The sequence below is a fragment of the Ips typographus genome, linkage group LG1, assembly GCF_016097725.1.
Source record: "Ips typographus isolate SLU linkage group LG1, UJ_Ityp_2.0, whole genome shotgun sequence".
NCBI classification, from domain to species: domain Eukaryota; kingdom Metazoa; phylum Arthropoda; class Insecta; order Coleoptera; family Curculionidae; genus Ips; species Ips typographus.
This window is the reverse complement of record NC_138422.1, coordinates 14229069-14242249: the sequence shown is the minus strand read 5'-3', so window position 1 is coordinate 14242249 and position 13181 is coordinate 14229069. Positions and strand designations below refer to the sequence as shown.

Here is a 13181-nt window from a genome sequence, read left to right as displayed (position 1 = left end):
CCGAGCGAGTGTGCTTTCAGTGCAGAATAGTGCGCACTAGTGCCGCCAGTCGAATTCGCTATTAGTTGTTTGTTGTGTGTTTCCTCTGTGTTCCTTTTGAAATTGAGTTATTATACGGTTACTGTTAATTTTCCTGTTATTATCAAGTGACAATTATCGTATTATACCTTGTATCTAAACATGAGTGGAGAATATAAGTGGTGTTTGATGTCGTCCTGCAGCAACACTTCCATCAAAACACCAACCAAAGAATTTTTTCAAATCCCTTCAAATAGAAGCACAAGATTGTTGTGGATAGCGGCAACTGGACGTGATTCGCAACAAATTGCCAGAAAGTCTTTATACATCTGTGAAGATCACTTTGACGTAAGTACATTTTAGGTAATATACTTAGTTTAATCCTTGGTTGAATCTAATTTAAACTGATACTATTAAAGGCCCCTACTCCTACCAGAAATTTTGTAGAAATATTTTTACTCTATGTTGTACTTTATTGTAGCTGCCAAACGATATGGAGAACTACATGGAGTGGAAAATGATGAAATGCAGAAAAAAAATGAAAAAAACTGCCATCCCGCGATGCAACCTTCCACAGAGTTTATCCATCTCCTCATGTGATGTTTTGGCTTCTAATTCAACGAGTAGTGCACTCACAAACACACAACAAGAGGAAGAAGTTCCAAGAAAAGTGGCAAAATTTCAAGAAGCAAGTGAAGTAGTTCCAGTAAGTTGTACCACTTTTCAAAGTACATCAGCTTGCTTAACTGTTTGTGATCAAAACACACCGCCACTTGCATCCCAGTTACAAACGGTTCATAAAAGTGAGCAAGTTTTATATAAACCTCACTATAAGAGCAAAGCTGTTCAAGTTGCACCACATTGTGTGAATAAGTTGAATTCACCTATAAAAATTTTGACAAGAGAACAAGCTACTTCTCCAATCAAACATTTAGAAGAGAAGCCAAATAAACGGAAAGTTAGTGGTAAACCTAGAAAATTGCACTTTTCCCCCAGTTTGTCACAGCCTTCATCAAGTACATCTTCACCTCCAAACATTTCCACATCGGAAGAAATTCCAACAAGTGAGAGTGAGGCTTATTTGATAAGGGAAGAAAATATTTCCGAGTTGGCATTGCAATCAACTATGGTTAAAATAAATAGGCATCCCAAGATGTACTTAGGTATTTCAAAGGAGTTGATGTGGTTCATTGAGGAGGTCAAAAAACAAACTGCCTTAAAAGAAATAAATATACATATCACTTTGATAAAAATCAAAACCGGACGTACATTTATTCAACTTGCAGATGACTTTGGACTAAGTGAAAGTTCAGTAAGCAAGATATTCAAAGAAGGAGTAGTTTTGATGGGTCCCTTATTAAAAAAACTAATTGTATGGCCTTCTAGTGAGTCAATAAAAGCTCAACTTCCTCTACCATTTAGAGCGCGGTTTGGAAGTGTAGAGAGCATTATTGACTGCTTTGAAATAGAAATTCATAAACCTGTAGATCCTGTTAAACAAGCACTGACATGGTCAGAATATAAAAAGGCAAATACTTTAAAGTATTTGATTTCTTGTACGCCAGATGGAATAATAAACTTTATTTCAAAAGGATTTGGTGGCCGTACCACAGATCAATGTGTTTTAGAAAACAGTGGCTATTTAGAAGTTTTAAAACCTGGAGTAGTTGTGATGGCGGACCGGGGGTTTAAAAACATTGAGAAACTACTCCTTGAAAAAAATTGTACCTTAGTGCGTCCGCCCAGTGTTTCCAGCGATGCTAAGCTGTCAAAGGAGGAAGTGATGGCCACAAAAAGAATTGCTAGCTTAAGAATACATATTGAACGTGTCATTCGCCCAGTGAGGGAGTTTAACTTTTTAAGGCCACATTCTTGTTTACATTCTAAGTTAATTCCCTTAACTGACCATGTTCTAAACATAGCTTGTGGATTAGTAAATTTACAAGATCCTTTAATAAAAGGATAATCATTAGTTTTGTTACACATTACTGTGATATTACCTAAATTTATATAAACATGTGTCTTGTTGTAGTGGATAGCACTGTGTCTTTTGTACACGTAATGTTATATTTGATAGATTATGTAGTTTTTATGCTAAATAAATATTATTCATTTTTTTCTTTTTCTAGTTATTCAAATAGAATAATTTAATTTTCAAAAATGATTTTTTTATTTGCAGCAAGGAAGTGGTTCTAATGTTTCCAGGTTAGCCAATTTACTACTACAATATAATTTTATTTTGTATTATTAAACTAACAACCCCAAACCCTTTAATAGCTTTAATAAAAAAGAAAACAAAATTAAGATCTCTACAAATGTATTTACAAAAATATCAGAAAGAGAAAAATCAGAAATACATACATACTCTAAAGTCAACAAAACTAACCAGCTAATGTTTTTTAAAACTACTAAGTAAAAAGGGAAATACATTCTCTTTCCAAAATGCTTCTGCTGCTTCTATTAAATTTTCAGTGAATTCTTGATCGTAGTCCACATACAACAAACTCACTTTTCCATTAGTTTCAAAAAATGGGTCTGCAACACAAAAGATACCTTTTTGTTTTCCAAAAAGGTGCATTTGCAACTGTATTTGTGCTTTACATTTATTCACAATTTCTCCATTCTTAATGTACAAACACACTGTTTTTTCTTTTGAAGGACACTTTATTTCCAACACATATTGTTCAGAGATTCCATCTGGTGATGCCCCTAGAAGTGGATGTCCTGGTGATATTAGCAAGCCTGTTGCTTTAAAGTTGATGTTTGTCAGTTTCTCAACTGTCTGCAAAACTTTCTTTTCCAATAGTTTTCCTCTTTTCATAGCATTGGTCTCTTTAATTTTAATTCCACCAGTTACAGATTCTATAAGTGAACCAGGGGCTGTTTTGCATTTCGCAAATTCATAGATTTTTGATGCAGTAACTCGAGCATATCTTAAGTCATGCCACAACTTTGAATCTGACTGCTCAGTTGTCATTATGCAGGCTTTTTGACATACATCAATTGACATTTGTGTACTTGCAAAGTTGCAAAATGCATCTGCATCATTATTACCACTTTTCTGTAAAAAAAGTACCACCAATTTATGGATACTAAGTTGCTTTTCAGTTGGTTCTTCTGAGTAGTGTTTGAGCAGCTGCATTTGAGATCCTGTTTCCTTAGCCTTCTGAATAACTGAAGACAAGAACTCATCAGGATTTGATTTTGGATTTACTTTTCCAGTTGAGGCACCAAAATCATCAAGTGTGATGAATTTAATGCTTGATCCAACAGAGGCCAATGTTGATTTTTTCCAATAACATTTTACTTCTGTTGGTGATGGTTCTTCACTTCGTCTGTGCAGCCACATTAGGAAAGCAATCATATGTTTACAGCCTCCTAATAAACAAAATTAAATTATAAATAAATACTTGATAAACATTAAGTAAAAATACCAGAAGATGCAGCACAGTCATGACAATCACAGCTAATAACTTTTTCTGCTTGCTCATCCAGAGTGATGGTTTGACTGTAAGATTTCCCTCTTACTTTGTGCTCTGGACATATTTTTCCTTTGACTGTACATATGTTAGCTTCCCGCTTTATTTGCACATACCCTATCGCAGAATCACCATAATTTTGCCTCCCAGCACTAAAACCAATATTGTTATTATTATGTTATTTTACAAAGTGCACCTTTCTACACATAACTGAATTATTTATTTTATTGTATTATTACCTTTCAGCTTTAACCCCACGAATTTCAGCACCGTGAAAAACATCACTTTCTGCAAAAAAATTAGCCACCATAACAGCATCCACTGTAGGTAGATTCGGTGAATCGGCTTTCACAAACCCTAACTCGGTCATGTTTAAAAAAAAATTAAAACAGTTGAACTCAACAGCACTAAACTCCTTCAAATTCAAAACAAAACCAAATTACCAAACACGAGACACAAACCGCAAAACGGCAAGGGCATGTCAAATGTCAGTACTCATTACTGTCAAAAAAATAGTATAATTTTATGTTGCAACGTTGTCGGATTGTCTTCTAATTCTTAATAATTTGTGTTTTTCATAGAATTGTAATATTTACGACTTTTTCAATTTATGGTAAATAGTTTTATTTCTCTTTTGTACTAAAGGAAAAGACGTAGTTTTATAACTGACATCTCAGATATAAAAACCTCATAATATACCCACCCACACATACTTGTTTGAGTTTCTGTTATAGTTTATACGAAGTCAGTTGGGACAGGTCAAAATACGGGGTTCGATCAACACACCACATAAAACATTAGAAAAAACCAGCAAATTTGTATGTGATTGTTCCCCGTAGTAATTTACGAGGAGTCAACGTGGACTTGACGAGTAGCTGTCACAAATAATTTTAGGCGTAAGCACCGTAATACCGTTTAATTGGTCACCCCACAGTTCTTATTGGTCGGCGGCTTAAAATCTATTTTTAGTTTCTTCCTATGCTTTCTTAAGACAATCCTATCTTCCCCACAGGTGGCAAAGGCAGTACAGTCGGTGTTTATAGTTTGCATTGCAGTAAGCGATTAATAAGCGTTTATACACAGAGTCCCTCAATATTTTTTATTTTCACGCCGCCCATGCTCAACAAAGACGCTGACTATTTTGGTTTTTTCAGTATGTTTCAACTGACTTTGTATATACTATAACTGCATTTTCTAATAAATATGGCAACATAGCTCAAACCTGAAATTATTTTGAAATTGTACTAACTGTATGCGGTGTGAATAGGCAACGTTTTACGGGTCTGTTACGTCAGGCCCATCATAATTGATTTTGCGCGGGAATAAAGTATGAAAATTTGTAGGATTTTCATTTCAAGATATCTTCACTATAACATAAAAAAGAAAATTAATATTTTGGGGTGGGGTTATTTTAATGACGTACTACTCCCTAAAATACAAAATGTCTATAAATATTTTCTGTGCAAGAACCCTATTTTCAAAAATGGTCAAAGTAACTTGTTTTGTTTTAATACAATGCAAAAGAAACGTTGACAGGTCACATTTCAAAAATTAAAAAATGACAGTTTTGGTAAAAAGTGCATTTTTGGCAAAAGTCTTAAAATTACGTCATCGATGACGTGAATGAAGATTTCGTTAGCGTTTCCTTTACCACACTAGTAATGTAAATAACTATTGAAACACCCATTAAAAGTACAGTTAAAAGCGCACAAAGTAAGAATGTATTTAACCACCTGTAATTTAATACTCAGAAGACTCAAAGGTAGAACTTGTAACTGTAAAGTCCTAGTTAGCGAAAAGTTTCCCAAAGTATTTTTTTTTGTTAGGAACTTTCGAATAGTACGCTTTGTAAGAGAAATTAATTATGTAAAGCGATTGGTGGTAGCTTCTTATTTCGGTCGAAATAAAACGGAAATGTGGATGAGCGATCACGTCAACGTAAATCCAAATTGGCCATTCATTTAATCTCATAATTGGATGATACAATTTGCCAGTGTAGATATTAACGTAGATACAGAGCGGGAATTAACTGTTTCAATTTAAATTCCAGTCAATAATAATTGTAATTAGTGCCCATAGGAAAAACAAGTGAATTCCGGTTTAATATTGGGTTATTGGTTGTTTGTTTCGTTCGAATTCAGTATTATGACATTTTAGTTTTGTCCTTTCACTCATCTATTACAGTTCAATTATGGAAAGATTATAATAAATTCCTACAGGTAGCTCATTTGTGTTCATTTTACAGGATTTATTGGAACTTTTAGTGGAATGTCAAAAAATTCATATTCTTGTCATTCATAGACATAAGTAAAACACAGTATTATGGTGTATTATTCTGGGTTCTAACAGTTCACCCACATAATCTTTCAATTGAGTATATTAGTACCCACCCTAACCCTAAATAATAAAACATATTGAAAAAGATAGTAGGTAATAAGTTTAATTATCATTAAGTCACGAAATAAACCAATCAAAAGAAGAAAGAATATAAGAAGAAGAATAAATATAATTTTAAGGCTTTTTCTATATTAATTTAACTATTGGTTCTAAGATGGGGAATTCTTTCTTTATATGAGCTTAGTCTCTAAAATTTTTATTTCCTATTTTCTATTTTGGCAGCTTCTAGCACGACCCTCTTCGTTCAACAAATTATTTCTCGAACTTTCAAGTCGGTACATCTTTGATCATACCGGGCCGTTTTCATAAGAAGGCCTAGAAAATTGAGACTCTCTTTTTTGCAGTATTAGTTTGTTAAATTTGAGCTAAATATCTCATAAACTCTGACAGATAATGTGTCTTTGTCTCGTATTTTGTTAACAAGTTTAAACACTAGTTTTGAGAAAAACGATTTACTGAACCCTCCTGTACTAACAATAAATAATAAATTACGTAACACATTTCTGTCTGGATGATAATTAAAATCCAACAGTATTTATCATTTAAACACAGCAACTCATTATTACGCACTGCAGTATCTAAAGGCCGACATTTTAATCAATACATAATCCAGCAATATTGTGTGATAAAATTCAAATTACGGACAATGTACTCAGTTTTTACCAACATTTGAAATTGTTAATTCTATTATTGCGTTACCGGCTTATTTAATTAGTTACATCTCCCATCTCATTTTAAAACGCAATATGCAAACTGAGAACAGAGTGTTCAGTCCAATCGGAATGGAATATATTTTTCGATTCGAAAATTGCATTAAATCTCGGTGTTGATTTTGATTTGAGTGCAAATGAAATGTGCACGTTAAAACAAAATTTGTTTTCCCGTTTTGGTGGTTATATTGTCACTACGTATGTGAAGTCGATCGGAATTGACGTAGCGTCGATTAGAATCCTCACCAAAAACCGCACTCGTAAAGTTCTCTTTATAAAGTTAAAGCTTTCGGTGATTTCTCTTTCGGTGAACCGTTCAATCCCAAATTCAACCTGCTAACGACATTTAATTTAAATATCATATTGACGGTCTCATTTTAAAGTTTTGCCAACGCGTTATCGAGATGAATTTCAAATACTACTACTTATCGAGTCAAATTTAGTTTAAAAACTTTAAAATTGTCAGATTTTTTTATTATGACAAATCGATGTTCGACGTCCAAATAATAGTTTTTTTTCTAATTTTGGCATATAAAGTGACACTTTTCAAAACTGATTAGAGTGACAAAACGTTTTACTTTTCGTAACTAGTTACGAAAAGTATCACTTTATGTAACTAGTTGAAAACTTTATGAAAAGTTCATTTCATCACTCCCTGCATTTCCGTAGAACATATGGGCGACATCCATCATAACATGTCGTTGTCACAGTTTGTACAAGGTGATATGAAAGTGAATATTTGTGTTAAATCACTTTAAAAGATGGTTTTCACAGCTTTTTGGTCAAAATTAGAAAAAATTATGTATGCAACACGTTTCGAAAATGTCTTATTGTGTAACTCATTCAAATTGTAGGACCTCGCTGCGCTCGCCCTACAAACATTCATTCGTTACACAAAATCGAACTTTTCATAACTGGTTACATAAATAGCTATTACATTACTAGTGCGGTATGAGCATTTTTATAGTCATGAGTAGAAAGCATTGTGACGACAAGATCGTAGATCGAGTTGTGGTAATCACATTAGTCCATTATTTGCCATACCACATAAATAATGTACAATGTGTCCCAATAAGCCGTGCATGCGGTTGTTTCTCGAATACGAAACATATTTTTTATTAGTAAATGTGGCCAAGAGAAAATGCTGGAAATAATTTTCAGCTTTTTAAATCCACCGCTAGGAGATGTTTCGATACCACTAAAATGAAAAATGTCCAAAAACTCTGAAAATTTAAATGGAAATGTATAGTAAAAATCTCATAAAAGTAATCCCCTATTCTCTACTAAGAATTTTCCTATTTAACTTTTTTTATATCTCTTCAAATAAAGTGGTGGGAGTAGTCCAAAGTTTGCTTTAAAAGAAATGAAATATCTCGAAAACGGCTAATCGTAGAGACTTTGTTTTTGCGGCATTTTAAAGAGCATTTTCTGTCCTGTAGAGAGTCCTAAAAGAATGTTCAATTTAGTTTTCGGTCTTTTCGATAGAGGGCGTTTTTACAAAAATTGCACTTTCATCTTAGATATCTCGAAAAAATCAAATGCAATGGTATAGCTTCCTATTACTTATTCAATAAGCAATCAGATTATCTATCGTTGTGTGATTAAAATTGATTTTTTTTGGTTGTCTGAATCAAAACGCAATTGCGTTTACTAATGACTGCCATTATAACCAAATCCTATGCAACATATATATTCTAATTTGATTAATAATGTAATGTTTATAACTGTAGAAAGGCTATTCTTAACGATTTTTCAATAATATCTCGTATTACAAAAGAGATAGAGTACGGTAGTTTTCACACAACCATAGATAATCTGATTGCTTATGGAATAGGTAATAGGAAGCTATACCATTGCATTTGAATTTTTCGAGATAGCTAAGATGAAAGTGCAATTTTTGTAAAAACGCCCTCTATAGAAAAGACCGAAAACTAAATTGAACATTGTTTTGGGACACTCTACAGGACAGAAAATCCTCGATTTGTCTTCTTAAGCTAGCTTATTAGGTTGAGTGTTGTCACATTCAAAAACTAAGCTCAAATTACCTAAAATTTCAGAGTGTCCCACAGCAAACATGGCAGATTTCAGTCAAAGTCACGTGTTTTGAAATGGTCTAATCTTAGGTTAAATTCCAAGACCATCATGTTTTGTCGTATAAAATGAACGACTTATATGCACAATCAAAAGTATGTTTTTAAAAGAAAAGTTTAGCAATAAAATATCTACGCGAGTACCTCCGTGCCATAATTATTTTCTGAAAACAACACTTTTCCTCGATATACTAAACCTAATCAATTTCGGGGAACATGAAACTCACAGATGGATGGTTAATACTGTAGAGAGTAACTTAAATTGTCTGGGTATCTAAATCTTCTTTCGTTCAATATCATATTCAAGTTGAAAAAAGCAATCAAAAAATCATATTGTCACGTTATCCTATTTTACTTTGATTTTTGTCATACGAATATTTTGTCGCTCTAAAAGGACTTAAAAACTCGTCCAAGCTCTGACCTCATCATAATCCAATTTGATGATAAATTAAGCGCATTGGCTCTAATTGAGTATTCATTAACAGAGTACTGATCAGTCCTAATCTATTTATCTGACAAATGTCCGTTGTGTGGCGACGCTCTACTATACATATACGGCCCAGATAGGGCCGCAATTCGATTTACGGCTGTAATTCTGGGCTCAATATTTGTGGTGTATGATATTACTACGGGAATTCGCATATGGATGAAGTAAATAGGCAGATAAATATAGCAAATGGTGGATTTGCCAGTAGTCTTTACTGTCAAGAAAGCCGGTATTATTTGCTTTAAGGTAGGTTTGATATCAGCGGAACTGAAAGTTGTCGTACATTGTGTGTGTTATATTTTTCCTATAAATTATCTTGAAACTTGAAATGTGTCAAATACTCGTCAAATCTGTTGAGATAAGTCCACTTGTGCACCTTTGGAACTTAACATGGAGACTTACCATTCAGAAAAAAAATTATAGGCTGATTGATTCACACTTTGTTAAGAGCAAGAGCAGAACTGATAAGTTAACATGTTTCATGGCGATAAACTTAAGTGTTAAGCAAAACGTTAACAGACAGATAACAGTTCAAACAAGAAATAAAGGTTATACATTAAATTAACAGGCAGTGCCAAAAAGGCTTAAAATGTGCGTTATTGTGGCCGACAGAATTCGTTTTTGATAATATAATAATTAATTCCTGTCAAAGCTAACTGAAGCGCAAAAATTTAAACAATTAATTATGCCGCGAATTGGGTAATAATCGCATAATTATTTCATAATTCAAACGTTTTACTAGTAGGTATAACGAGAGCAGAATTCATCCTATTAATTTTGATTATTTTTAGGCGAAAATTCAGTTTATATTACTACGACCGATAGGAGAATTGATAAAATTTATTTTCATTCAATATATTGATGACCAACCCAATTTAGTACAGTATAATAAAATAACTAGTACTAAAGAAATTATGCAAATTATTTTAATTAAAAAGCTGTGTTATTTTATGAGTAAATTTCACAAAATGTTACACTGGAACGCTCTACCCATATTTACATGGATGAGCACTTAACACAACTATAAATTAGAAATCGTGATTGATATTTTTTTCTTGCTCAAGAGACTGGCAAATATTAAATTCGACTGTATTTACCATTCGATGATTAAATAACGAAACACTTTGTTGCCCATAAAGCCGAGTGTTGGCATGCTTGCAACAAGTTGACATATTTGTTCAACTGCTAAATAATTTACCAACCGATTTCCAGTCGTTTGTTTGTTAAAATTGTTAGTAAAGTCGATTAAATTAGATTTTTATTTAAGTTAACTGTGTCGAATTTTTGTTACAGTCACAGTTTTATTATTTACATAATATTTACACAGTTTGGTCTTGTAGATACAAGAACTTTTACTATTGACTACAAAAGTCAATGACGAACATTAGCAACAATGTTAAAATAACGTTAATCAAGGGTTATTCGCATATTCCTGAAAAGTTAATAATAAACAGTTAGTAGTCGACTTATAACCAGAAGTGTCAAATCGGCTAAACCGATAAAAAAAACGCAAATTTACTAAGGCCTGGTTTTAGTACAAGTTATAACCAGCACAATCAACTGACCTCACGAAGAATCTCTTTTATAAGAACATGACATTATAGAGTGTCCTTGAAATTATAGTACATGGTGAGTCAGCCACTCGGTCAGCCATAAAAGGTACAGTTAATTTTCTCAGTTGTTTTCATAAGTACAAAAAAATGTTAAAAAAGAAATGTTTAGCAAGAAGATGCATATAATGAAAATCAAAGTAAAATAGGATGACGTAGCAACGCAATACAATTGAATGTGACCCTTATGTTAGCTTTGTATTTAACGTCATCTCATTTTACTTCGATTTTGGTCATAGTTTATAATCTTAAGTTATATTTGTTATGCATTTTTGATCCATCGTATACAGTAAAAACTCTGCATCTTCCTCTCAAACTTTTGTTTCTGATATGTTTTTTGCAGTTTTTGAAGCAAAATATAGATTTTGATCTTCACTTCATGGTTGACTCATCCTGTAGATAGCCTAACCACAAATTTCTTAACCAAAAATAGGGCAATTTAAACAGATATGGCCCATCCAATGCTGCTTTTTTTTCAGATTTTCTTACTAATATATTTTTTCAACTTAACCGTTTATCGAGGATGTTCCAGTTTTTCTAAGCAGGATTTCTAAAAATTTACAAAATTTTATTTTTTTTGAAAATTCTTGAAATTTTAAGACGGTAACCTTCAATTGCGCAATTTTGCCATAATTTAGCCATTTTAGAGATTTCCATACTTACAAACGAATTTCTGGCATCCTGTATACTAAAAGCAGATCATGCGATAAAATTATTTAATTTAACATAAGCTCAGTTACGAAAACTTTTGTTTGAGGCAATCTTGCTTAGTAATTTGTGATTAAGAAATTTGATCAGTTAGTCATACCGCGGACACACAGTATATTACCAAAACGTCCATCAACCAACCAAAGAAGATTTCGGAGAATTCCGCTTTCGAAACTCCTCAGAAAGCTCTACGTTCCAGCAAAGAATTTATAGAGAACACCCAGAAGATAAAGCAACCACCAGATTTTACCTGGTTGCCACCCTGTTGGTGGCAGGGCCACACCCCAACCGGACTGTTCAAATTGTCCGGCGAACTGACACCGTCCAGACACGTTCCCAACTCGGATGCCGCTATCTGTAAAGACAAAGCACAACGTAAATAAGAGAAAAATTGTATTTACCTGATTGCCTCCTTGACGATGACAAGGATAGAGGCCGACTGGTTTGTGCAGGTCGCTTTTTCTCGCCGGCGAGTCCAAACATGTTCGGCTGCCGTATCCTAAGTTGCGGATCTAATAAGGAAGGAGTAATCGTTTGTTAGGTTAGGGTAGTTTAAAGTACGGTGACCAAAGGTGCAATACTTAATAGTGCAAAATGCGGCATTTATACAGAGGTCCTACCATGAACAGCATAGATAGATATACAAAAAAGTTTAGAAAATTTTACAAAAAAAGCTTTCCTATAGTGAAAATCAAAGTGAAACAGGATGACGTAACAACGACTTTTCTTATTTTTGGTCACATTGAAATCACTTGCCATTGTAGTACACTTACGTCATCCCATTTTACTTTGATTTTTTGTTTATCGATCAATGTGGTTTATGGTGGTACACCTTGTATAACCAAAGCTTGGTGGATTGTGCTGCAATCTCTTTAGCGGGTTGGCACTTACATAAATCTTCAAGTCGATGATACATCATCGATTAATTTACCAAGAAAATATGTCAATATGGTCGAAACTAGTTTGGCACAAATCACAAGCAACAGAATTTGTCATATAATAATTATGGCATATTGAAATGTGGGTTTAGTTTGTCCAGTAAAATCCAAATTTGAAGCTAAATTTTAGCTGTAATAGATGTTATTATGGTCGAAATTATTATGAAACATTTCACTTGAATAAGATTATTGCCATAAATCGGTCATCGTATTTGTCATACTGTTTATAAAACCAACTTAACCTAAAACTAACCCACAATAACCATAGCTAGATGCCCATTGACAGAGTCAAAATTGTCAATTTACAGTTGTCACAATCGCAATTAGACACTTCAACAAAATGTTTTTTTGAATCAAATGGGTGTAAAAAGTGGACTTTTTTGTAAAACTCACAAACCAAACCTGAAGGTACGTATTTTCACCCTATACAGGATGTCTCAATAAGGCGTCGTTAAATCCATACTTTTGCATATAATCTTTTCGAGATATCTTAAAAAATGATATTTCAAAAACGTAGTTTACCGGCTAGAGCAAACACGAAATAAAACTTTTATCTAGGACACCCTGTAGCACAAGAATTAGTCTTTAAAAAGCCGCAAAATTAAAATCTTTACGATTTGTCGTTCTCGAGATATTCTATTTCTATAAATACCCAGATCAATACTAACTTTAGACAACTCCAATTACTTTATTTTCTGCATAGAGCAAAAAGTATACGGAAGAACAGACAGTTTAGACAGTTTT

The 13181-nt window shown here is 33.3% G+C and overlaps 3 protein-coding genes across 5 annotated transcripts in view; 1 reads left to right on the top strand and 2 right to left on the bottom strand.

Moving 5' to 3' along the window:
- LOC145740331 (putative polypeptide N-acetylgalactosaminyltransferase 9) overlaps window positions 1-13181 on the bottom strand; it is a 118528-nt gene that overhangs the window by 6171 nt on the left and 99176 nt on the right. Inside the window, exon 10 of one of the 3 annotated variants that reach the window (XM_081995835.1) lies at window positions 11641-11854. In XM_081995835.1, coding sequence (XP_081851961.1) covers window positions 11678-11854 — 177 coding nt within the window. In that variant the 3' untranslated portion in view covers window positions 11641-11677. Of the gene's footprint in view, window positions 1-11640; window positions 11855-11900; window positions 12012-13181 lie in introns of all 3 variants that reach the window. The other 2 variants (XM_081995834.1, XM_081995833.1) reach the window with 2 other exon arrangements.
- Window positions 181-2096, top strand: LOC145733990 (uncharacterized). The gene is made up of 2 exons (XM_081987042.1): window positions 181-366; window positions 500-2096. The coding sequence occupies exons 1-2, from the start codon at window positions 181-183 to the stop codon at window positions 1982-1984; spliced, it is 1671 nt and encodes a 556-aa protein (XP_081843168.1). The 3' UTR covers window positions 1985-2096.
- Window positions 3413-11616, bottom strand: LOC145740361 (uncharacterized). Its single transcript, XM_081995905.1, has 2 exons — window positions 3737-11616; window positions 3413-3649 (listed from the first exon to the last, which is right to left on the bottom strand). The coding sequence occupies exons 1-2, from the start codon at window positions 3865-3867 to the stop codon at window positions 3439-3441; spliced, it is 342 nt and encodes a 113-aa protein (XP_081852031.1). The 5' UTR covers window positions 3868-11616; the 3' UTR covers window positions 3413-3438.